Raw genomic sequence first — 26219 nt, 5'->3', positions numbered from 1 at the left:
ATCATTTTTCATAGGGAAATGTAAATTAAAACCGTAATACCATACTACCACATGCCTATTATAGTGTCTAAAATCCAGAACAACTGACAATACCAATTGCTGGCAATGATGCAAAGCAACAGAAATTTTCATTTATTGCTGCTGGAAATGCAAAATGTTACAGCCACTTTGCAAGACAGTTTTTCCATGTCTTATAAAACTAAATACCTTATATACAAGTTAGCAACAGCACTCCTCAGTTATTTACCCAACTGATTTGAAAAATTATGGAAACACAAAAAGTTGAACTCAAATGTTTATATCAGCTTTATTCATAATCACCAAAAACTGGAAGCAACCAAGATGCCCTTCAATATGTGAATAAACAAACTATGAAACATCCATACAATGGAATACTATTCAGTGATAAAAAATAAATTAGCTACCAAACTACAAAAAGACCTAGAAAAATCTTAAATGAATATTGCAAAGTGAAAGAAGCCAGTATACAAAGGCTATGTAAAGCACAGTTCCATTTATATGACATTCTGGAAAAAGCAAAAATGTACAGAAGGTAAACAGACTAGTGGTTCCCATGGTTTTGAGGTAGGAAAAGAGAAGTATTTGAAAAGATGAAGCACAAAGAATATTTTTAGAGTGATAGAACTATTCGTTATTATACAATAAGGGCAGATACATGACATTATGAATTAGCAAGTACCTACAGAACTTTACAGCACAAAGTGAACCTTAATGTATGCAAATTAAAAAAAAAAAAACATTTAGGAGGCTAGGGGATCCTAGGATGCAATGCAGAATGTGACACAATAATCTAAATGTATTATAAAGGTGCTCACCTTATAGCTTTGGAAATGAGTGAAGGTTATAAGCAAACAGATTATACATAAGCCCTATAGTTGATAAAGTTGTTTCCCATGGAAATGGGGGTTAATAATTTTGATACCAAAATTGAAGAATTAAGTGAATGGATGGTGGATGGTGGTAGCCAAGTTTCCCATTGTTTGAAAATTACAGATAAGCAAGGGAGGAAGCTGTAATGATCCATATGATAATGAGCTGGATACATTAGCATAAACTTGTATTTAGCTTAATACGTATGGATACATATAGAATAATTTATAAATGTATGTACATATATATATACACACATATATACACACATTCGCACAAGCACACACATACACACACACGCACACACACGGATTAGTATACACATATATAGTCCCATGCTTTGGCAAATGAGAGTGCAGAGCAACAACAACATTCCAGAAGTAGTGAGCACACTGAGTGCTGGGATCTTGATTTCTAATTCCATTCTGCAATAAAAAGAACTAGGTCTGATTGTGCAAGTGGCTGATTCTATGGCTGGGATACAAAATATACAAGATGAGCCTGGAATATTTTATAGTGCCAGAAATTAAAGAAGTGTTCAAGAGTAGGTAAATAAAATAAATCACAGTGAAAGTATGTCAAAAAGACACAAGACCAACAGAAAGAGTGCCAAATGGCCAAAGCTGGAACAATTTGAAACGTAAAATCTTAGTATTGGATTAATTCAATAGTTAGTAATGGATTATAACCTCAAGTATAAAATATATATCCGTGAGTCCACATTTATATAAATATTAATACATGCCTTAAGAAATAAATAAATGTGGTAAAAGAGATAAATCTCTCATGCAAAAACATTTCAGATAATTTATGTAGACACTCCACCCTGAAGCATCTACATAAGGAGATGGAGCATTAAATACCTACTCTTTAAGTGTGGGCTGTGCATAGTAACTTCTTCCAAAGAGTATGGTATAGAAATGGAGTAAAATGAGTACCCTTGTAGTGGAGAAGCCTGACAAACACTACCTCAGCCAGGTGATCAAGGTTTGCATCAACAGTGATAAGGCATATAGATAAGCACGTACCCTTGACTTCATAGGATGACAATGACACTTGTCCTGATTCTTCTGTGGATCTTGGGGGTTCTTCTCCAAACCGATAACCTCACTTTCATCATTAGACCAACATGAAACAAATCCTAATTGAGGGACATTTTAGAAAATAGCTGACCAGTACTCAAAACTTTCAAGGTCATCAAAAACAAGGAAAATATTAGAAAAGCCTATTGCATGATGACTAAATGAAATACGGTATCCTGGATGAGATCCTGAAACAAAGGAAATTCGGTAAAAACTAAGGAAGTAGGAATTAAAATAAGGACTTTAGTTGATTACAATGTATGGATATTTGTTTGTTAATTGTGACAGATGTACCATGCCAATGTAAGATGTTAATAACAGAGAAAAATCGGTGCAGGGTATCTAGGATTCTCTCTACCATCTTTGCAATATTTCTATAAATCTAAAAATTTTCTGAAATAAAGACCATGTGAAACAATAAACATTAAAGTAATGACTTTGGGACATAGTTGAGCTTTATTGGACACCAGTTGAAGAACAGGAGGGGAACACAGTGTCCTAAGCATGAAGAATGACCAGGAATTGACCAAGCCAGGAAAGTAAGGAGAGTTCTAAGTGATGCACCAGGAGTTCACTAGACCAATCATAGAAGGACAATCTGTGCAAAGGCCTTCACAGCCCTGATTCCCATTTATGCCCCAGCAACATCGAAAATTACCTTACCAGGGGCTTCTTAGCAAAGTATTATTCACTTTATTCCGAAAGTTTTAACCAAAGCATTAAGACACACACACAAAGGAAATGTAACATACATATAGATAATAGAATTAAGTACTTAAAAGTCCAGGTATAAGAGTAAGAATAATCTGAGTTCAAATCTTGGCTCTGCCATTTTCCAGATTCGTGACGTGGGGGAATCTGAATATTAAAAGGTGTGTTTCCTGGGTTAAAAATGGGGATCATAGTGCCTCCCATCACTGGGCTTTCAGGACTATTAAATAGAAACATGCATAAGGTACCGAGTGTTTAGCAATAGTGAGACATAAATAAATGACTGTTTCTTAAAATTTACTTTGGAGAGGAAGATAAAAATGCCCATTATCTGCAGATGATATCATTTTCTAAAGAAAATCCAAAATGATAAACCAAAAACTATCAGAATCAAGATTTCCTATTTGAAAGAGACATTTTAACAAAAATGGAAAACAGATTTCATTCACAAAAAGCAATCATAAACATTGACTCTCTAGTCAGAAATGTAATGAGAAATACTCCCATATTCTGAAAGAAAACTGCAGACGTTTTCCAAGGAGGCTGCAGAGAGATGTGCCACATTTCCAGATGGAACAACTTAACTCTGAAGTTATCAATTCTTCTCCAATTACTTTGTAAATCCAATCTAAATATCACTTCTTTAAAGTTTTCAAAATGATTTTGAATATCAGAGAGAATAGATAAGAATATTCATGAAAAAGAGAGTAACTTGTTAGATGAAAGATGAATTATTGAGTAAAAATAATTTTTAAAGTGGCTATTCAAAACACACACACAAAAACTATAGTTTCAGTTCTCATATTATACCCCAAAAAGTATTAGATTATTAGTAATACTTTGCCAACTATAAGTTGCAATCTGTGAACGGGTGCCTCAAAAAATCTTTCTAAAACATGAGGTATGATGGCAGAGAAAAGAAAATAGGGCATGTCTTATAGAGTAAAGGCACTGCCTGGTGAAAGCTCAGAGTGCTAGCTTACCACAGAAATGATTTCTTTCTGTTTGAATGCCACTGGCCTAATGCATCAAACATGAAAAATTCAAGCCATGACAGAACAAAATGAAAACATAGGTGAAATTTTATCTGGTCTCAGAGTAAGAGAGAGATTTCTAAACATACATCAATGCCAGAAATTCTTAAAGAATAGAATGATGGACCTGACTAGATAAAAACCTCAAAATCAGAAAGCACTGTTAAAGACAAATGACATATTGGGGGAAAAGTGAACTATATATGAGGAATTCATATCAAATTAAGGATATAAAAGAATCACCTGATTTAAAAAAAGGGCGTTCTAAAAGGGAAATCATAGAGGATGTGGGTCATTTAAAAAATAATTACAAATAGCATGCACACACATATACACACACCTTAAACCCGCAGGATAATCAAAGAAGGAAGAAATCAAAATGCATCAGAGTCAGGTAATTGTCTCCCAAGATCCATTCTTCTGCCTAGTAATGAGAACCCTGGTTTTCGGCTGGCTTACTGCTTTCAACCTGAAAACTCTATATTCCCCAGCATCTAGGAAGGACCATGTGACTGTACGCAGACTAAATTCAGACTGAGTTGGCCATTGAGATGAAAGCAGAATTTTATCCAAATTCACAGAGGTCTGCTTGAAAGAAAGGGGTGCTGTTCTTTGCTCTTCAATCTTTCCCACTGACTGCATTAAAGTTGGAATGGCTGGAGCTCTAGCAGACATCTTGGACCATGAGGCAGACTTGTTTAAGCAACAAGAGCGGAGCCTGGTTCCCTCATGATTGAGGTTGCTTCATACCAGTCCTAGACTTCCTACCACTTGACTTATTTTATGTGAAAATGAAATAGACCCTCTTTTGTTTAAACTACTGTTATTTGGGTGCTGGAGTGTCAATCACATGCTGTTAAACCAAATCCCAGCTAAGAAAGCTACCTTTTTCTTAACCCACAAAGTGGAAAAATTCCTTTAAAAATTATAGTATCCAAAGATGATAGGGGTCCTCTGAATAGGCATTTCTATACATCACTTGTGACACATCTCTTCTAAAAGTATTTCTGCCAGTATGTAACAAAAGACTTAAAGTATACAAACCATTTTACCCAGAAATTCTGCTAAAAATCCATCCTACGAAAATAAGATGTACACAAAATTAATATACATTGTTGTTCATCAAAGCACTATCTATAATAACTAAAAATTAGAGAAGCTAAATGTTCAATAATAAAGGACTAGCTACAATAATTATAGAAGTTTTACAGAATTGAACACCATGCAACCATTAAAATCAAGTTTTAAAAGAATAATTGATGATATGGGAATATTATAAAGTATTACTAAGCTAATGGTAAAGATTTTTAAATAGTATTTTATTATATTCAGTTTGGGAGACTGGGTAATTTTAAAAATTTTATTCATTGTATTTTGCAGTATTTTTACGTGTTCTATAATAAATATGCATAATTCCAATGTTATTTTAATGCTCATTTTAAATAAACCCTGTCTCCTTGTCTCCTGTCTTCCATCACATACCTGTCTTCTCCAGTTGGGTGGTTCCCTCAGGCACAGGGTGTTCTGGTCCAGCATGCCTTGCAGGTTGGTACCATGGAATAATTTTTCTGCTCCCTTGTCAGTCTTTACAAGGGATGAGGAACACATGATTTATAACCATAGGTCAAATATTCTCACTCCAGGCCATTCTAAACCCTTTAGCTAGTTCTAGGAACTGCATGCTCTTGAGACAGAGTATCCCATAACCTCTGAGCCACACTGTGATGTCCCTTAGCTGCTGCTCATGGACAAGGAGGTAACAAACCAAGGTGCACAGGGTGCCAGAGGGCAAAGTAGTCAGTTATGGTTATCACAGAAAGCCAACAGGGAAAGCAACCCAGAGAGTTTAGACGCCAACTTGAATCAGAAGTCTTAGGGTAAACTAGAGATGGCTCCTGAGGCCATCTCTGGTCTCCTCCATCCCTAGATACCAAGTTGCCATTGTTCCTGACACCTTGGCAACTTCTGTCCTCACACCAATATTGCCTTTAAAAGGGATGTGCTCTATGTCCATTAGAAAATGTGTTTAGCTACAAATAAGAAAGCTTAGTTAACAGTGGCATAAATTCATGGGGATTTACTTTGTGACACAAGCAATCAGAAGAAAGGCAGTCACAGTGTTGCTTCAGCTACTCCACAGTGCCACTGGGGTCCCAGGTTCTTTCTGGGCTTCTGCTCTGTCATCCTTAATGGGTGGGGGTTGGGTTTGAAGCCTTAGGCTTGGCATCTTGTGGCTACAAAAGGGCTGCTGCAATTTCACTCACACTTCTGCAAGGATAAAACACAGCACAAGCTCTGCCTGTCACTCTTATAAAAGCAAAAGCTTTCTTAGAAATCTCTAGAAGACTTTACTTGCATTTCATGGGCCAGAACTGAATCACAGGGCCACACCCTCAGCTGGAAGAGACTGGGAAAGAAAGAAGGCAGGTGAGCTTATTCTTCCTCAAATAAAACCAGAATCAAATGGCTACGGGCTAGACAACTAACTGTCTGCTACATGCAAGACTAATTCTAGAATTCCAAGGTCTTTTGGAAGGCCAGTATTGTCAAACTGTACAAAGAGCAGATCCATGTTAATGGGGTGTATGTGTGGGTGGGTGTGCACAGGGTAAAAAAAAGAAGCAAAATGATATTCATTGAGCCCCTTTTAGAACCAGTGACTTTCATAATTACCTCAATTAATTTGTTTCATTCTGATAATAACCTCTCAAGGTAGGCCTCTTTGTTTTTACAGATGAGAAAACTGAGACTCAGAGAAGTAGCTTGTTCAAAGCCACAGAGCTAGCAAGTTCTGGGGCTAGAATTCAACTTCACAACTGCCTGGTTCCACAGGCAATGCATTTTCTAGTGTACAACACTCCTCTCAACAAGCCTCATCGTATATAATTGAAGGCAAATAATAGAGAAGTGCAAACAAGTTTGCATAAGCCTTGAATACAGAGTTAGGCTCATGGAAGGTCAGGGGAACAGGAGCCTTTCTGTAGAAGATAGAAAGCAAAGGCAGCACATGTGCCAGAGGCCACACTGTGATGTCCCTTAGCTGCTGCTCATGGACAAGGAGACAACAAACCAGATGCACAGGGCCCCAGAGGGCAAAGCAGTCAGGGTGGTTATCACAGAAAGCCAACAAGGAAAGCCACCCAGAGAGTTTAGATACCAACTTGAATCCAAAGTCTTGGAGTAAACCAAGAAGATCAGTCTCCACCATACGTATATTAAACAACTCATAACAGACAGGAAGTAGAAGCACACTAAATTTAATCTAGCTAATTATTAAGTATTGATCTAATTAAATGCATAACAGATATATTACAAATTAATATTTACACTCAGTGGTGACCATACATTCGGCAGACCCTATGCTAGGGACATAAAGATAAATTAGACATAATCCCTGCTTCCAAGGAGGTCACAGTCTAATGAGTATAAAATGCCAGCACATAAGGTCCAAAATGTAATAGAATCACCCGTATTTTTAAGTAGGCTTCCTGTCTCAACCACATGAAATGACGCCTCGCTCTTCTGACCACAGAGACTACAATGGTAGTATGTCAAAATTATAGAAACGTACTCAGAAAGTGATAAAAAACTTTTGGAGTCCTGGACTTATAAAACCTGCTCTATAAAGACATGGAAAACAGCTCAGCTCGACACAATTATTACCTTGAGACGTAAGTGAGCTCCATATGCAGACCCATGAGCAACACACTGTGGATGTATCTGGTCCTAAGAGTTCTTGTTATTCCCCTTAGGGGAGAAAGAGCATAGGACCTGGGCACTGAACAGGCATTTAATAAATGCTGGCCAGCTGGAGGAAGATACATTACTCACTACCAACAGACCCAATCGCTGCCCTCAATTTTAGGGGGGAAAAAAAACCTCTGGGGGTATTGCTTTAAGCTTTAAATTGTAATATAGCTCAGAGGTCTTGAGAAGCAAGGTACGCAAAGTAACAGATCTGTGTTATTTTAACTCACTATACTTTCCCCAAATAGGCAAGTTTCTTCTTGGGCACGGTGGTAATCAGATTTTAATCCAACTATTTCACAACACAGAACTATGTATAATTTTTGTAACAGACGCTTTTCACTCAAATAAGAACAAATGCTCGTAATCTCCAGATACTCCTTCCTCTGGCTATAAATGTTCTCTGTGTTCTCACAGAGAGCCCAAGGAAACACTAAACAGAATGTTCTATACCACACAGGATGCTACACTTCTGTCACCAAGGCAAAAATATTTGCTTCTTGAGATACCTTGAGCCCTTTTTTCAAGTCAGGGACGTAGGCTGTAGGAAAAGAACAGACCTGCCTGAGCTCAGTTTAGATGATGGTGTCTTCCCAGTGCAGAGAAGCCCGAAATGTACAGCAGCTTACCTGTTAGCCTGAGGTTGCACCCCAGAATGACCCACCTGGGGGAGTCCATAGACAAGGACTTTCAGGTGGAGAAGCCTGCCTCTTCAACTTTGGGACCTAAGTCACCTACAAAACCCAACTTATCCAAGGGCTGGGGCCAGCAAAATCTCAAGTATATAAACGTGCCTGGGTAACAGTAAGACCCTATACATTTCCTCAGTTACTTCATTCCACAGATGATTGAAGTCAGCCTAATCTGTGCCATGCACTGTCCTGGGCTTGGTGAGCACAGCAGCCGACAAGCTGTGGGAAAAGCTGGAACTGAAGACTCTGGTGGAAAAAACGCCTGTCAGGTATAAATCACAGACAGGAGCCTGGTAGGTGAGGGGACACTGTTGCAGCCTCCCAACCCTGGGGGACAGCGGGTCTATGGGAAGTACAGATACCAGATACTGGAGGCTGGGGAGAGCCAGCAGTATCCCACCTAAAGGAACCAGGCCGTAGACTGCGATCTGGGTTCAGATCAGATCAAGGAAGTAAGGGGTCATGATGTTGTCCACTCTAAGCTACTGTCCTGGTGCATAAAAACTCCCTGGTGCCTAGCCTGGCTTAGGACATAATAGTCTAAATTCAAAGATGTGGGGAGACACAGGGAGAGAGATTTATGCCTCTTCAGCCTCTGTAATACTTCTCAGGAGTCGTTCCATAGGATTAGTTAGTAGCCCTCATAAAAACAAGGGCTTTTATTTTTTAACTTCAAGTAGTTTTTGGCAAGTCATTTTCGGGAGTATTTCTTGGCCCGGTGCACTGGTGCCTGATCAGAATTCTAATCAAATCCCTTGCCAGCACTAATTTTCTGGTCTTCGACATTGAACTTCTAAATCTGGCTTCACAACATCAGTATCCCTTGTCTATATAATTTCTGAAGCTTGGGCTATGATCACATCTGCATTTGGGTGAAGCCCAGGGGATCTACTTGGTTGTCAGCCTCACTCCACTTCCACATATGACTTCGTGGCAAGAGCCATTTAGGAGACTCAAGCTTGGACTAAGCATAGTCAGGCCAAGGAGTCCAAAATAAATTGGTGCTCTCTTGTCTAGGGTGAGAAGAGACAAGCACATGTAACCACCTTCTTGAGACCTTCCCCCCGCCACCCACTGGTATGTAACAGGTGGGCTGGGTTTGTACATATAAGATTCTTCTATGTGGTAAAATGTACTCAAGTATAAAGGACCTGCTTCCAGGAAAACCTGCTACTATATCAACTGGGAAACTTAAAAGCAGGGATTCATACATTCTGCAGACCCTATGGTCTCTTCTGTCCCTCAACCTCCCAGTACTTTCCCTAAATTGTTCTAAAGTTATTGCTGCTTTCAGCTCATTCTAAGCCTCAAAACAATAAGATTCACAAGCAGATCTCCTGTGTTAGTAGGTCTGCCTTCTCTTGCCATAAAGCTCTGCTCCCTCTTTGCACGCAGGAGGGCCTTGGAGGTAACCCTTCTGGGACTAGGAGAGACACGCAAAGTTTTGCCCTAATTACTTCTTTGTGATTTGAACACATCTTTCAGCTCCCTCTTTTCCCTTGGTCTCTTTGGAATAAGGAGAGATCTGGGTAGTTGGGTGTGCTCTGGTTGCTGTTCTAACCAATCTGAACATCTATCACTATACCCTCAACCAACTGTTTGTTCTGAGCGTTAATCTGCCATCATTATGCATTCCACAAGTTAAATCATCAAAGTGACATTCCTGCTTTCTTTATGTCTAATTGCTAATTTGGGTTTTCAAACAGAGAATCATCATCATCAATATGGCAATGATGATAAAAGTTATATTTTATGAACTCTAACTCTATTTTTATAGCTAAAATTGAGCTCATTTGATTCTCATCACACCTGTTAGACTGGGGCCACACCTTTCTTTGCTCTCCGCCTGCCAAAGGCCTAGTTCCCAATACACTGCTTGGATCTAGAAAAGGGGCCTACCAACATTTCACTAAGCAGCTTGCTTTGTGGGGTGGAAGCCACTTACTTTCTTCTGATGATAATTTCAATTTATTTTTTACTGTAATGCTGTCTTTTCCTTTCACAGTAATATATAGTAGCGCAATGGAAGAACAGTCAACTTCAGGACAGATTACAAATGAATTTTTATCTTTAAGAGCTAGGTTGGAAACTTGTGGCTATCAGAGAAGCATAATATGGTGGTGAACAATGAGCCTGTGCTAGTGTTTTGATAAACTTCAGAGAGCTAAGCCTGCTTGAGAAAAAAAAGAGGAGAAAATGTGTGAGGACATTAATTCTTTCACTTTGGAAAAATCCCATCAGTGAGAGCTGTGATCTCAGTAAAGGGCTATATTCTCTGAGTACTGAAAGCATGGGGAAATTTAGCTTAAAGTGTGTGGATGGACACATGTGTGGAAGAGTGGGGTGTGCATTTTTTTCTTTTTTCAAAGGAAGCCTGATCTTTCAGTGGACACTGAATTTAGGTTAAGAACACAGTATAATGTAAGGGTAAGATCACCAGTTCCAGGAAAGGCTTCAAGCCCCTATTCTGTCATCTATTATCTGTGTGGCCTTAGGCAAAGTACTGAACAGATCCAAATCTCAAATTTTCTTACCAGCAAAGGAGATAACATTATTTGGCTGTCAGAGGGATTACATATAGGTATAAAGTGCTTAGCACAATTCTCAAATTAAGCATCTTATACAGACTATCTTGTGCCATAAATCAACTGTTTACTATTTTAAACATTGTATATTATGGTACATATGTACAGTGGAAAACACTTTAAAAAGAATAAAGCAGATTCATTTGACATTTGGCAGTCATTGAGAATCTAGACAAAAAGACTTCTTGTAATTTCCATTCTACTTGGATAAGATAGACAATGAACAAAATGGTAAGCAAACTAACGTGTTAGAAGGTAATAAATGATATGGAGAAAAATAAATAGGAGAAGGTAGATAGGAAGTTCTCAGGGAAGGGTTCTTCAGAAGGTGACATTTGTGCAAAGATTTAAAGACGTGGTTGATGGAGCGACCTATGGATGTTTGGGGAAGAGAGTCCTGGCCAGGGGGACGGTCAGTGGAAGCCCTGAGGCAGTGGTGTGAAGGGCATGTTTGAGGGGCCCCAGGGAGACCTGAGTGCCTGGAGCTGAGCACACAAGGATCAGAGCAGCAAAAGATGGGGACAGACACATAACAGAGGACCAGATCCTGTCAGCCTTGCAGATCACTGAAAGTAACTTTTCCTCTTAATCTTAATAAGATGGAGTATCTTGAACAAGGGATTATATATCTGATTTACATTTTACAGAATCAGTTGGACTACCATGTGCAAGAAAAGAATACAAGGACCAGGGAGATCAATTAGGAAGCTATTACAAGACAAGACAAGGATGTCTTAAGCCTCTGGTGTGGTTCCTCTGTGGAGGTGGTAAGAAGTGGTTACATTTGAAACTATATTTGAAAGTGGAGCCAATATGATTTGCTGATGAGTTATATGTGGCAAAGAGAAAGAGAAGGGTGATATTTTTTGTTTTTTGGCTTTTTATTCAGTAAATGGAAAGATGGAGTTGTAGTTAATTAAAATGGCAAACACTGCAGGATAAAGGAACAGATTTGGGGGGAAGATTAGGAGTTTGATTTTGGACATTAAGCTTGATATGCCTAGGGGCATGCAAGTGGAAATGCTAAGTAGTCATTACATATTTAAGTCTAGAATTCAAGGAAGCAAGTAGGCAGGTTCGCTGGTGATAGGCAAATACACACATACACAGATAGGTTTATGTGTACATACATGAAAATATATGTATGATATATAAAAGGCAGGCAACAAAAAATTATGTAAAATATAAACCCGATTATGGATTAGTAAAGTTTAAAAAGTTATTATATGTATATAAAAATTATTGAAGGCATATGAAAAAAAAAAAAAAAAAAAAGCTAACCAAACTGGGAAGATGGTTTAAAGACTTAAATGTAAAACCTAAAACTATAAAACGCTTCAAGAAAACCTAGGAAATGCCATTCTAGACACAGACCTTGGCAAAGATTTTATGACAAAGATGCCAAAAGCAATTGGAACAAAAACAAAATTTGACTAATGGGACCTCATTAAACTTAATAACTTCTGCACAGTTAAAGAGAGCAAATAGACATCAACAGAGTAAATAGACAACCCACAGAATGGGAGAAAATATTTGCAAATTATGCATCTAACAAAGGTCTGACAGCCAGAATCTATAAGGAACTTAAATTAACAAGTAAAAAATAAACAATCCCCTTAAGAAGTAAGCAAGGGACATGAACATTTTTCAAAAGAAAACATATACAAAGCCAAGAAGCATATGAAAATATGCTCAAATCACTAATCATTAGAGAAACTCATATCAAAACCACAATGAGATACCATCTCATGTGAGTCAGAATGGCTACTATTAAAAAGTCAAAAAATAACAGATGCTGGGAAGGCTGCAGAGAAAAGGGAGCACTTATGTACTGCTAGTGGGAATGTAAATTAGTTCAGCCCCAGTGGAAAGCTGTTTGGCAATTTCTCAAAGAATTTAAAACAGAACTACCATTTGACCCAACAATCCTATCACCAGGTATATACCCAAAGGAATATAAATTGTTCTACATAAAGAAATGCATGTTCATCGCAGCACTATCACAATAGCAAAGACATGGAATCAACCTAAAAGCCCGTCAGTGGTAAACTGGATAAATAAAATGTGGTACACATACACCATGGAATACTACATAGCCATAAAAAGAGCAAGATCATGTCCTTTGCAGCAACATGGATGGAGCTGGAGGCCATTATCCTAAGCAAACTAACGCAAGAACAGAAAACTAAACACTGCATCATCTTACCTATAAGTGGGAGCTAAACACTGAGTACACAAAGAAGGGAACACCAGACACCAGGGCCTACCTGAGGGTTGAGTGTGGCAGGAGGGTAAGGATCAAAAATTTACCTATTGGGTACTATGCTTATTATCTGGGAGATAAAAGAATCCGTACAGCAAACCCTCACAACATGCAATTTGTCTACAGAACCAACCTGCACTTATACCCTTAAAACTAAAAGTTAAAAAAAAAAAAGAATGTATGTTAATTTTGTAAATTTAAAAAAAAAATTAGTAAGGGCAAGAGAAGAGTGCTGTCCAGGCAAACAATCAAAGCCATTAATTCCTAGTGCAAACCTCTATCCCATTTGCTGAACTCTGGTTCCAACCCCAACAGCCCTTTGCCTCAGCTTATCCTTCTTTCTCTGTTCACCTTTAGCTTTTCCCACTTACTTGCTAGCAAATAGACTTCAGAGGACCAGGAAAACCTGTGGTGCACTTTCCCAGAGTTGAACTCACAGAAGAAGAAGAATCTGAGATCAAAGCCAAAGTCAGCAGTTACCTCGGAGTCCTGACAAATGAGTTTTTCTTCTTTGATGCAGTTGCCAATTTAATTCTCAAGCATTTTTTTTAGGTCATGACATTTAGAATAACAAGGCCCTAAAAATTAAATATTCCTTTACGTGCTTAATTTCTGACCTGAATGTAGTACTGAATGACAAGTAAACGAAGTTGAATAGGTACAGAAAGGTTACCATAAACCGATTTTAAATTGCAAGTTTGCAAGCCGAAGGCTTGTGTTCTGTTCTTACACAATGGGCATTAAAGAAAAATGTTATTTCCTGGATGCAAAGATAAATCTCCATTTTTCTAGGAGCCTCTGCAGCAGGATTCTTTCAGGAATTTTCCACTGAGACATTACAGCTAGTGGAACTCCTTACCCCATTCTCTTTTGCACCGCCTCCTCTTCCTTTATATACACATTTTTCCAACTCCACTTGTGATAAGTAATGGAATTGGACAACCGTCTGTCAACCCGAGATGATTTCCCCCAGAACCTAGCCCTCGGGTTGAAAGCACTGTTTGAGAAAAGAAAATCACTGTAGACTATTTTCCTACTGTTCTAAATAGCTCAGCTGGAGGGAAGTTATTTCCTCTTTGGCACGCCCTGTTGGAAAAACTTGCAGTTCTCTTTCGTCCCCTTCTGTACCAAACCTGCCCCCATCCTGCTCCTACCTCCCAGCTCATGTCAGGCCAGTATGGGGGTAACAGTTCCACAGCCTTCTCCACAATTTCTTAGGCTGGAGTCACATCCCTTCTATGGCTGGATCCATCCCTTCTAATCTAATCTGTGCCAACAGAAGAAAAGAAGGAGCTGTCCTTGGAGAGTGTTCTGTTCTGTTTCCTCTTCTAGAGACAGAGTGGAGGGGGGCGGGTGGGAGAGCATCTGTAGGATGCCATTCTAAACCTTGCTGGTTAGGGAGTGTGGTGATATTCTCTGTCTGATGGTTAATACTGTAAGATGTGGGCAAGTGACTTCAGACCCAGGAGACATTAAATTTAACTCCCACCGTACAGATCTGCCACCGTCTTTAGGCTAAAGATGCTGCTGACTGTGAATGAGGATGTACACACACATGATAGGAAGAAACTCCGTAGACCTGGGGTCACGTGAGCTGTCAGCTGACAGCATGCAAGGGTCTTTTCTCAGTGGGGCCCCAGGGTTCTCTTCTGGTGAATGGGGATGGAATAAAGACCAATGGTGGTCAAACTCTTCCCACAAATGTAATCTAAGGTGGTAAAGTGTAAGAATGGTGTCATTCTGAGGGAGGTCTGAGGCCCCATCCATTTGGCCTTCCCCTAGTCCCTATGGGGAAAGCTGGGGCACCGTGGAGGAACAGAGAGGACCCCTCAACATGGTGTGATAGGGGATAAGTGAGACCCTTCTTGATCCGAAATCCTACAACTCTGCCAAGTCTTCACCTCAGGGAAGAGGAAGCTCCAAATCCCTCCTCAGATGAGGTGCAGGGAATGGGGCTGCTACATTCAGGCCGGAAGGGAGTGGTTTGTGTCCCTGAAACAGGAGAGGTGGGTCAAGGTGGGCAGATGCTCAGGTTCAGAAGCGGTAGAGTATGGGCTAGCTGAAAAATCTACTTTAAAGCCTCCACTTTTGAGACCTCTATTCTCTCTTTATATTTACAAGCATTCTAAAAAATAAAAAAGAAACAGCACCTCAGACTTTCCTCATGGTCTTCACTGAGGACTGAAGAAAAAGCATCAGCAATGCCCTGGAGCTGAAGAATTCAGGTCAGAGCTTAAAAATGACTTTGCTGACTGGGCTGACTGTTGGGTCCTAGAAAATACCAAGAGAAATTGGGAGAGAACTTTCCTGAAAAGACTCAGAAAAAATGCACAGAATCCCAGGCTCAACACATAGATTTCAATTTCATCTTCCTCTTTTTAACTATGTTTTCTTTTATTTATTTTTTGTTTTTATTGATAACCATTGCTTCATACTCTGAGGTTGGACTGGTTTTATGGAAATGAGAGAAATAAGGTAATGCAGTCACCTGCCTAATGTCAGGAGGTAATTTAGAGGTGTAGTAGGAAATACTCAGAAATTTTAAAGGATGGTCCCATCTTCCACCATCTCTTCAGGGGACACGGCCAGGGAGAATTGCCAGATAAACAAAGAGAACAAAGAAATCAGCCACTCGGTTTTGCCTTCTGAAAAAACAAACAAACAAACAAACAAAAAACAGCTTGTGAAACTTAAAGGTGAGACAAGAAACTTCTGATTTGCCAGAGCTGGGTATGTTATAACTCAAAAGGCCAAAGGCTGGAAGCGGCAGAGAAGCAGAGCACGGGAAGACGGGAAGACAGCGAGTTAGACCTGCCTCATACATCCTCCATGCTGACATCCAGCGTTGGCCAAAGTAGGGCAACAAGAAGTAAAGCTCTGAGGAGAAGATCATGCAGGTGAGGGGCAGATTCTGCTCTCCACAATTCTCCCCATCTGTTTCTCCCACAATTCTCTCCACAATTCTCCCCAGTTCCAGACCCTAGGCTGGAAAGAGGTGATGCTGAAACCCAAGACAGACGGAGAGCCCCAGCAGTAAAAAGGACCTGTGTTTGCCTACCAGTTTGAATGCCAATTTGAGGCAAGCCTCATAAAACTGTGCTCTGCATTGAGTAGAAATGGTTGCCCGGAACCTCTAAAAGGAACTAGTGCATATCTTGGTCTAACAACTGATCCATGAAGAGAAGGCTTGAGATAGCAACCTCCCCACAGTCTTTCTTGATGCCAGAAAACTACAGAAGGGTCTCCTCAAGTTTTCTGTGTCCCTGAACAGGGCCAAGTAGAAACTGAGAGGACTAGTAAACCCAGAAGAGTCTAACAGAGAAGAAAGACAATTTGCCGTGGCTTAAGTGGACAAGGTGAGTAGGTCTCTCGGTAGACACAGTGAGAATGAACACCACTCGCCTAACTGAAGATGTTAAGAACTCCAGTTAGGTGGATGGATCCCAAAGAAAGAGAAAATCCTAGAAAATGCCTTCCACTAATACGGCAGCTCATAGGCTCTTAGCGCACCTCCACTTTCCAGAATTCAGGTGCAGCCCTGCATTAACAGAATTGACCTGGAAGTGACTTTATAAATGTTTCACCTCAGATGAAATGAGGTTCAAAACAGAGGTAAGGTTGAAAATAAAATATCAATACAACTGTGTGTGCGTGTGTGTGTGTGTGTGTGTATGTTGCCACAGTTTTTACAGGCCTGTATTTATAAGACTGTAAACTCTCATTTCTGCAATAGGCACAGAATAAGACCGCTCCTCCCATGGTCCAGAGCCATAATGTGTCTCAGAGGCAGGGATGCCTGTGGACAGCATGCCCACTGCCTGCAGCTTCTGGAAGGGGCTGCTGACAGGTAAGGGGAGGTGGATTGCATGCTCAGCTCTTCTTCCTCCTCCCTCTCTCCACACCCACAGCTAAGTTGCCAACTGAAAGCTGCCTTTTATTTCACCTCTGCTTCCCCCCTTATACCCATGCCCTCCTCTTCATTTGAACTGCCACCACCTCAGGTCAGCCCTTGTTGCCTGTCACAGATTATTGTGAAAGCTTCACGGAAAGAGGTGTCAAATCAAAGGAAAAGGTCAGCCTTACTTTGCTCAATTTTGTCCAGGTAAAGCATTATTAACTTGAGTGTTTCATTCCACAGAATGACTCTGGGGATTTATCAATGCCCTCACTGCCCCAAATGTGTTCTTATCCTGTAAGAAAACACTGATCAAATCCCTATTAGATAGTTTGGCCAGGCACAGTGGCTCATGCCTGTAATCCCAGCACTTTGGGAGACCGAGGCGGGAGGACTGCTTGAGGCCAGGAGTTCGAGACCAGCCTGGGAAACATGGCAAAAACCCATCCCTACTAAAAATATAAAAATTAGCTGGATGTGGCGGCATGTGCCTGTACTCCCAGCTATTAGAAAGGCTGAGGCAGGAGAATCGCTTGAACCCAGGAGGTGGAGGTTGCAGTGAGCCAAGACAGCAACCCTGAACTCCAGCACAGGTGACAGAGCAAAAGTTTGTCTCAAAAAAAAAAATCTGTATTAGACATTTAAATGTTGTACCCTAAAAGGTGATTATTTTCTCCTGCATTAGGATACTGTTGGTACTGTCATAATTACTACCACCAACAGGTAGCTTCTGCTTCCCCTCATGCTTACATGAAAATTCTACTGTAAGTCAGATCCTAGAAGTGTGGTCTTTAACAATGAAGGACAGTCTTAGAACCTCATGGAAAGAACTGTACCAAGTTTGAACTATTGACACTTCAGGTAAGACTCACTGATGCAGACTTCCAAGGTGGTATTTCTTAGATAATTTCCAAATAGTGTTCATAAAAGCAAACTGTTGACCCAAGAACTGGTAGAGGAAAAATAATTATAATGGACTGAAGGAACTGATGAGGAAATAGAATTTTAGTTGTTTTGTAATATTGTTGGTATTATTTTTAATGTTCTATTTTCTGATATGATGGAGTTCTGTTTTTCCCTGATCTCTCCCCTCACCATTAACTTAGTAGTCTGTGTTTTTATAACGTTGTGAAATGAAACATTTTTAAATGGTAATCTTGTTCTCACTGACCTTTCAGAATTCAGGAACAACACTTTTTCTGAGTCTCTTTACTTTTAATGGCAATGGAGTTACTTGTATAGATTCAGTAAGAATCTGTTCTCATTTTTACCTGTAAATAATTGAACAAATAGATGGCACAGTCAAAGCCATACCTGGAGTGTCAGTCTCATCTGCTTACATACGGAGTCCATCATTAAGAAACAAGAGTTGATCTTTATTTGGAAAATCATGATGCTCTCCCAGAAATATGGATTGTTACCTTATAATGGCAGACTTGGAGTCCATCTCTTTGAAAGAGAGATGGATTCACCCCCATTTATAGATGCTACAGGCAAAACAGTGACAATGACTTTTTTTTTTTTGAGATGGAGTCTTTCTCTGTCACCCAGGCTGGAGTACAGTGGTGCAGTCTCAGCTCACTGCAACCTCCACCTCCTGAGGTCAAGCGATTCTCCTGCCTCAGCCTCCTGAGTAGCTGGGATTACAGGCACCTGACACCATGCCCAGCTAATTTTTGTATTTTTGCTAGACACGGGGTTTCGCCATGTTTGCCAGGTTAGTCTCAAACTTTTGACCTCCAGTTATCCACCTGCCTCGGTCTCCCAAAGTGCTGGGATTACAGGCATGAGCCACGATGCCTGGCTGTCAATGACTCTCTTAGTTTAGTTTCCTAGCCTCAGAATAAAAGAGCAAAAATAAAAACAGTAAAAAATATACCTGGAATAAGAGAGGCTTCTGAAATTTCTAAGGATTTTAAAGAAATCTCTAGAAAGAAGTTAATTTTCTGGGCTTTGTAGTTGCTTAACACCACATGGCTTTAGATTTTCTGACCAGACAACAAAGAGGGTTACCTATATTAGTTAACTAACTGTTCTTACTGCATATATATCTAAATGAATCAGGCCTAAATGCAATGAGATTAGCTTTCTGGAAATCAAGGATAATCTTTGGAGATTATTTGTAATCACAGTGTTTCATGGTTTACAATGTCCTTCCACATCCTGACTTAAACCTCCCAAAGAGCTTTTAAACAAAATAGTCCTGAAGTAACCATGATCACACTTAGATTTGAAATCTTCATCTATTTGCCCTGGAAAAGACAACATGGCTTTTAAAGAGGCAAATAAACACTCATACCCCATTCATTCTGCTCCATTACAAATCATTCCTAGATTTAGAAAACATAAGCATATGCATGAGTGTGCATGCGTGCGCACGTGCGCGCGCACACACACACACACACACAGAGAGAGAGAGAGAGAGAGAAGCCAACTACAGCTGAGAAAGCCCAATTCCACAGAAAGCAAATTCAAACAACTATCTTGGGTCTCACGAAGGAAGGCTCAAAAAGAGGCTGAGGCCAGTGAGACAACTTTACGTTCTCCATCATGAAAACATCCAAATGAGCCCAACCTCCCCTTCCCCTCTCAGTCTTGGAAGAGAAACAGCTACCCCTAGGGAGGTATTCTCTTTCATCTGTCCCCTGGCTCTGTGCTGCCTTACAAGTAGAATATATTAATAAAGAAATACTTTGGGAGAGAACTCTCTCCACTGTTGCAACATCTCTGCAGTCTCTGTTTTGATATTTGGCCTTGAGAAGTTCAAACGATTTGAAATATTAGAGTTCAAGAAAGACCAAGATGTACCCTAGGGCAGGTCCTGATCTTAGATGCTGAAAAACATGCTACTCCCACACCATAGCCAATATGACCTCTAAAAGAACCTAGTGGATATCTTGGTCAACAGGATTATTCTCAAAGGCTCTTCTTCTTCCTTTTAATGGTAGTTGAAGGCAATTCAGTTTAGGGCCCCTAAATAAGCTGGAGTACTTACTTGTCATGTCTGCTCATTTCTCCAGTTTGTTCCTGGTGCCTGGGACAGAGCTCGGCCACATCAACCCTCCGTGACCCCTCATCCCCGCTCAGGGATTCTCTGGAGACCCCCACTCACCATTCTTTTCCGCCTTGTGCTTTGGTGGCTCAGGCTCCGGGAGACAGGGACAGGGTCCATCACAGAGGGTGGCGAGGCTTTTGCCAGTAGAACAAGCATGGAACTCCAATTTGCACTGCAAAAGAGAGACGGAACAGGCCTTAAGAACGCAGCAACAACAGACTCCCTACTTTGCCTGCTAAGAAACAGCCAGTGCCCTTTGCATCACAAAAGCAAAGACAAAGCAGGGAGAGGTCCACCTCAGTTAGAGGTCTGAATTACAGAATACTGAATAAGAAATGGCCTTTTATATTTTTCCAAATGCAGAGGGTAAGTAACTTCTAAAAACACCGTGGAAGCCCTGGAAGACTTCCTTTAATGATGGCAAACTCTACTGTCACCATTTCTAAAATAAAATCATTCATATGAAACTTAACATCTGTGGAGTCCTATCTGGTCTAGGAAGCCCCTTCCATTCACTTTGAGGCATCTTCTCCACACTCCTCCCCTGGGGAGGCAGCACCGCTGGAATGCCACTCCTGGTCCCTCTCAGCCTGCTCACATGCTCTTCCTGAGAAGGAAGAGCAACAATCCCTTTAGTAAGTCTGGATGGTAATCTGAGGCTCAGCCCTTTCCCCTTGGGAGCAACAAGGAGTGAATGCTTTTGCTTCCATTGTCTAAAACCTGTTTACATGGGTCTTCCCCATCGGAGGATGCCTATGGTCTAACTGCTTGTGACTCCATGGAAATGTTTACCTAATTCTAAGATTCAATATTGGAAGCTCATAATCCACATCCTCTTGTCAACCCTTTATCAGTAGCAATGGTAATATTTTAGTCATTTTTCTTTTTGAGACAGAGTTTCATTCTTGTTGCCCAGGCTGGAGTGCAATGGTGTCATCTCAGCTCACTGCAACCTCCACCTCCCGGGTTGAAGTGATTCTCCATCCTCAACCTCCCGATTAGCTGGGATTACAGGCATGCACCACCACCCCCAGTTAATTTTGTATTTTTAGTAGAGATGGGGTTTCTCCGTGTTGGTCAGGCTGATCTTGAAATCCTGACCTCAGGTGATCCACCCACCTCAGCCTCCCAAAGTGCTGGGATTACAGGCGTGAGCCACCACGCCCGGCTATTTCAGTCATTTTCTGTCAGCTTTTACTCAGCGAATTCTCAGAACACAGGCAGGAGAGAGGAATGTTATTAACAGGTACAAAAGACCACAACAATTATCAGCATTTTTATTATCCCCACATATGGAAGAAGAAATTGAGACTCAGGCTAAATAACCTGCAAAAGCTCACAAAGCTCAGGGCTAAGCACTTAATTCATTCCAGAAAACTGTGTCTCTCATGTAGATAGTGCTTCGGAATATAGACATCTCATACTGAACTGTGTGTGTCTAATTATGCGACTTTGCTATTGGCCTGGATCTACGTTGTCTGAGAGTTTACTCCTTTTTTGTCTGTAAATTTCTCAAGATCAAGGCCGGTGTGTAATCGGTCCTCTGCAAAGACCCACCGGCCCAGGACCACATGCGTATCTGGTGGAGGTTCAAAGGAAGAAGAGATAGGTGAAATTTAACGAGCACCCACTGTGCATGCAGCTCTTATCAGGTGCCATGGGGAATCTTTTAAATGAAAGAAAAGCGGAGATACAGTCCTTGCCCTTGGAAAACACAAATGCATACCTTTGAAAAAAGTCCACTAGCATTTGCAAAGCCACACACGAGTGCAGATAAATACTGGCTTATTGTGAGAGGACAAGCTATTCAGTCCCTATACTGATTAAAAACAGAGGGAAAGAGTGCTTTAAACCTGGTTCTGAATGTACTGGAGTCACTCCTGTGTCACTCCAACGATCACCCACACAGTTGCTGGCTGTCCTTACAGGGAGAGAGCAACAGAGCAAACCTACAGAGTGCTGGCTCCCTCCCGGTACAAAACTCCCGCTTGTGCATGTTTGTGAAGTGCCTACTACGTGCCCAGCATAGCAGTAGTCATTGTGGGAGCTATACAGAAAGAAGCCACGGCCCACGCCTCAAACATCAACTAAGCTGATGAAGCAAAAAAGAGTGTGTCCTTGTAAAGCCATGTGGATGTGACTATGAGGTGAGGCAGGAAATAAGTCTAGGTAGGGATGGAGCACCAAGGAGGCCCACAGGTATGGGATGTGCCTAGAGAGGGCACCTGGACCGAAGGTGAGCCGAGTGGAACGCCGGAAGGCAGCAGGCAGGTCACTAGCACAACGAGTTTCCTTTCACTCAGCACAGCGTGTGTGCACGTGCCCATGGCTGGACATGGCTGCCATTACCAGCCTGCTACCTTCTCCGCCTCTTCTGGGCTAGCTCTCTGGAACAATCCTCAGTTTCACATTAGTGGTTCTCTGGCTTATTAACAGAATCCTTAAAGCTAATTTAGGGGAAAAAATATATTTTTATGTGTCCACTTATTTTATAAAGTCCAAATTATTACCTTTATTTATCACAAAGCCTCATCATCCTATTGCTGTTATTGCCTGATTGTATCTGTGACAGACTGTGAGACTCCTCACTCTCCACTCCATTCTCTTCTCTCTCTCAGAGAGGAATCCACACTCCTTCTCCAGGCCCCTCATCTTGCCACAGCACCTCCCTGTAGGAGGGTCAACTTGCCTACCAGCTCTAGCCACATGCTCAGTCCGACCAGTGGTGGTTTGTAGGAGGGATGCAAGCCAGGTTTGAGCAGCCATGTCAAGTATCACTGGTTTCATCACCTCTCTCGCTGTTCTCTACCATGAAAATGATGCACCAGATAAGGGCTGCTCCCTTCTGCCCAGGGCCCAGAAGGCAGAGAACATGGAACAGAGCTGAAGTGTTCTGGACAGAGCCACAGCTAACACACAATGTGAACACAGAAACAAGGTGTATTTGTAATAAGCCAATGATGTTTGGCGATTATTTGTTATTACAGTATAACTTAGCAAAAGCTGACCAACAGAATGGCTTACTTCCTACTAGATCATGAAGGCCTTACCAACAAGAAAAGGTTTTAGTCACTGATGTAACCCTGGTATGATACGACATACACAGAGCCCTGGCATATAGTAGGTGTTCAATAAACAGCTGCTGAATGACAAAGACAGAAGGAAGGGAGAAACCCTTCACTCTGCTGCTCTGGACCTCTGTTCCAGTCCCCCAGTGCTTATCAATCTGCCTGTGCAGGGAAGGAAGTGCTGGAGCTCAGCACTCAACACCTTCATCCGGAACCATCCTTCACCTGTGTCTACTCCGAGACCCCTCTGTGAGCTCCACATTCAGTACTCTGCCTCTCAGCCTCCCTGCTCACACCAGCCTATCACTGGAGTACGGACTCTCCGGGTGGACTTGCCATGACTGGGAACTCTGTGGACTGTAGTTCCTGAAACTCCACTTTCTCGGCTGGCCTGCAGCAACCCCTCCCTTGCCCAGCCCTGGTGGCCATCTCTGCAAGCAGCCCAATCACTTCCCTAGCTACAGAAAGGCACCACCAGAGAAAACAGTACTTACCTCTTAACTGCATCAGTGAAAATCCACGTTCAAGGGCATAAATCTGTTTTTTACCTTTCAGGACCATATGTGGCATTTCAATGATGCTTAAAAGGCTACATAATTTCTTTCTTTTTTTTTTCTTTTTTAAGAGACAGGGTCTTGCTCTGTCACCCTGCTAGACTGCAGTGGCATAATCATAGCTCACTGCAGTCTTGAACTCCTGGGCTCAAGCGATTCTCCTGCCTCAGCCTCATGAGTAGCTGGGACTACAGACATGTACCAGCATGCTTATTTTTTTTTTAATATTTTGTAGAGATGGGGGTCTCACTGTATTGCCCAGGCTGGTCTCAAACTCCTGGGCTCAAGCCATCCTCCCACCCCAAGCCTCCCCAAATGCTAGGATTACAGGCAAGAGCCACCATATCTAGCCATAATTCCATTTTGTATAGAGCTCAAAACAGACTATTTAGAGATACATATACATGTGGTAAAAGCTCCTTTAAAAAATGGCGGGAGAGAGGACCACAAAGATAGGGTCACTTTCCCAGGGGAGGCAGCAGGATTGGCCAGACAGGAGCCCCAAGGAAGCGTCACAAACATCAATAGCGTTTTATTTTATAAAGTAAGCATTAGATTCTGAGGCTTTTGTTCTGTTACTAGGCTTGACAACTTCTATAAATAATATATACGTTTTTATGCATCAAAGACTTTATGATAAAATATAAAACAATGTGTATAGGCTTCTATGGATGTGACAACCAAGCTAGAACCGCACCTCCCAGAAAGCTCCGTGAGCAAAACCAGCAAGTGTGGGGAAAGCCCTCCAGGAAGGCTGCAGAGTGTGAAGCTCCGCTCCTGAACCCACTGCCTCCCACAAATGTTCTCCTCCCACAACACTTCTCTAATTCTCACCCTTGAAGTCACCCTCCCATCACTTTCCCTCATCTTCCCTCCTCCGTCTCCCAGGTTCTTTCTAAGGAAGAACAGATACAGAAGCCAAAACCTGATCATCATTTCAGCTTTACACAGAGGAGTCTACGTAAAGACTGCAAATCTCTGCTGTTTAAGCCACCCAGTTCTTATGGCACTTTGTTTCAGTAGCACTAACAAATTAATATACTTTCCATTCCGATTTTTTAAAAAAGAGATAGACTCTAAGAAATGAAGACACTTTGTCTTAGGTTTACAAAGCACAGATCTTTGTGCCAAGATGGCTCAGCTCTACTGGAAAGAAACAAAACAAAAACTCTGAAACAGTAGCCTCGGGATACGAGCAGCTGGACCTAAAGGACTTGACCAAGTTGTATCAGTTGTGACGCATGCCCAGGAAAGAGAAAATATTAAAAATTCAAGCCTTTATATTGATTTTATGATGAAGCAGTCAAATAAATAATGAACTCTAAGTCTCTAAAGGAGAAGAGTTGAGAAACTGGGAAATAAGGACTTTTAAACATTGTGCTAGAATCCATACTCATACAAACACAAAATATTAATATAAATACAAACCTCTGGGGATTCTAAACCCTTGACCTGCTAAAACAGAATGCCTGCCCTAATCACTGCAGACAGAAAAAGAAGCGAGAGCCAATGACTACATGAACGGGCAGATACATTCAAAATGTTGACCTACTTAAAAATAAGTGTGCTAGCAGATTTCCCAACCAATCTTTCCTTCCATTTTGCATAACACGCTAGTACATTGGTGGGAATGAGTAAATGTTTTCCTGCAAATGGCCAGTAAGTCTTTCTCTTCTATGAGTTGTAAAGCACAGCTAACAACCTCTTTCTGGTTCGTTGCTCACACAGGTCTCAGCTGAGTACATTTCTCCACCACACCACACTCTGCTTTGCCTCGCATGCTTTGGGTATTATTTTTAACATTTTATTCAAATTGCTTTCTCCACTGTATTTCATCAACCTATCATCCATTTTTAAGCCAGACTGTTGACAGTTCACAGTTGACAATTTTGTTCACAGTTGATGAATTCTGATTTGTTTTTATTCGTCCAAAATCATGTCACAGTAGAGGGGCGGAAGCAATCCTGAGGCTTTGCCGGCTTTAATAATTGGGCGTGAAGTGAGCGGCTGCCGACTGCACCAGTCGGATGCCACACATGCTGTCCCAGCTGACGGGAGAATAACCACCCGTTTCTGCCCGGGGCTTGAGTGGCTCAGAGGTCATCTGGAGGAAGCTATGCAGAGAATCAAGGGAAGGTCTCATTTAGAACCTTACCGAACATCCATAAGTCTATGTGTTCCTTCTGCATTCAGCATATTCACTGAGCATCTACTATGGACCAGGCCCTGGTCTAGGTGTAAAACCCATGGGACAAAGGCCTGTCTCCATGAAGTTCACATGGCAGGCATTGATGGGAGTCAGGCAATTAAACAAGGGAGAGAAAGAGACGGGGAATAATGTATTGTATGGTGTGATCAGTAAATCTTCTGGAAAGATGACATCTGAGCAGAGAACAGAATAAAGTGAGGTATGCAGCTCTTTGGGGAAGGAGGGTCTGGGAAAAGGGAAGCACAAAGGTCTGGGGTAGAAGATTCTGACTACACTTGAGAAACAGTGAGGAAGGTGGACAGGGATGAGGAGAGTGGGAAGGACCATCTCAGCAGAACCGACGGTCGGCCCGTGTGTGACCTAGGGCACAGTGTCGCATATTCTCTCCCTCCCCCACCCCATGGTACACACAAACACACACACACACACACAC

At 41.4% G+C, this 26219-nt stretch overlaps 1 protein-coding gene across 2 annotated transcripts in view; it reads right to left on the bottom strand.

Moving 5' to 3' along the window:
• SPOCK1 (SPARC (osteonectin), cwcv and kazal like domains proteoglycan 1) overlaps positions 1–26219 on the bottom strand; it is a 525291-nt gene that overhangs the window by 65218 nt on the left and 433854 nt on the right. For both annotated transcript variants that reach the window (XM_017500969.2, XM_017500971.2), the window contains one exon: positions 20013–20127. In XM_017500969.2, coding sequence (XP_017356458.1) covers positions 20013–20127 — 115 coding nt within the window. The remainder of the gene's footprint in view (positions 1–20012; positions 20128–26219) is intronic.

The sequence above is a fragment of the Cebus imitator genome, unplaced genomic scaffold, assembly GCF_001604975.1.
Source record: "Cebus imitator isolate Cc_AM_T3 unplaced genomic scaffold, Cebus_imitator-1.0 Scaffold274, whole genome shotgun sequence".
NCBI classification, from domain to species: Eukaryota; Metazoa; Chordata; class Mammalia; order Primates; family Cebidae; genus Cebus; species Cebus imitator.
This window is presented reverse-complemented; position numbering and strand designations above follow the sequence as displayed.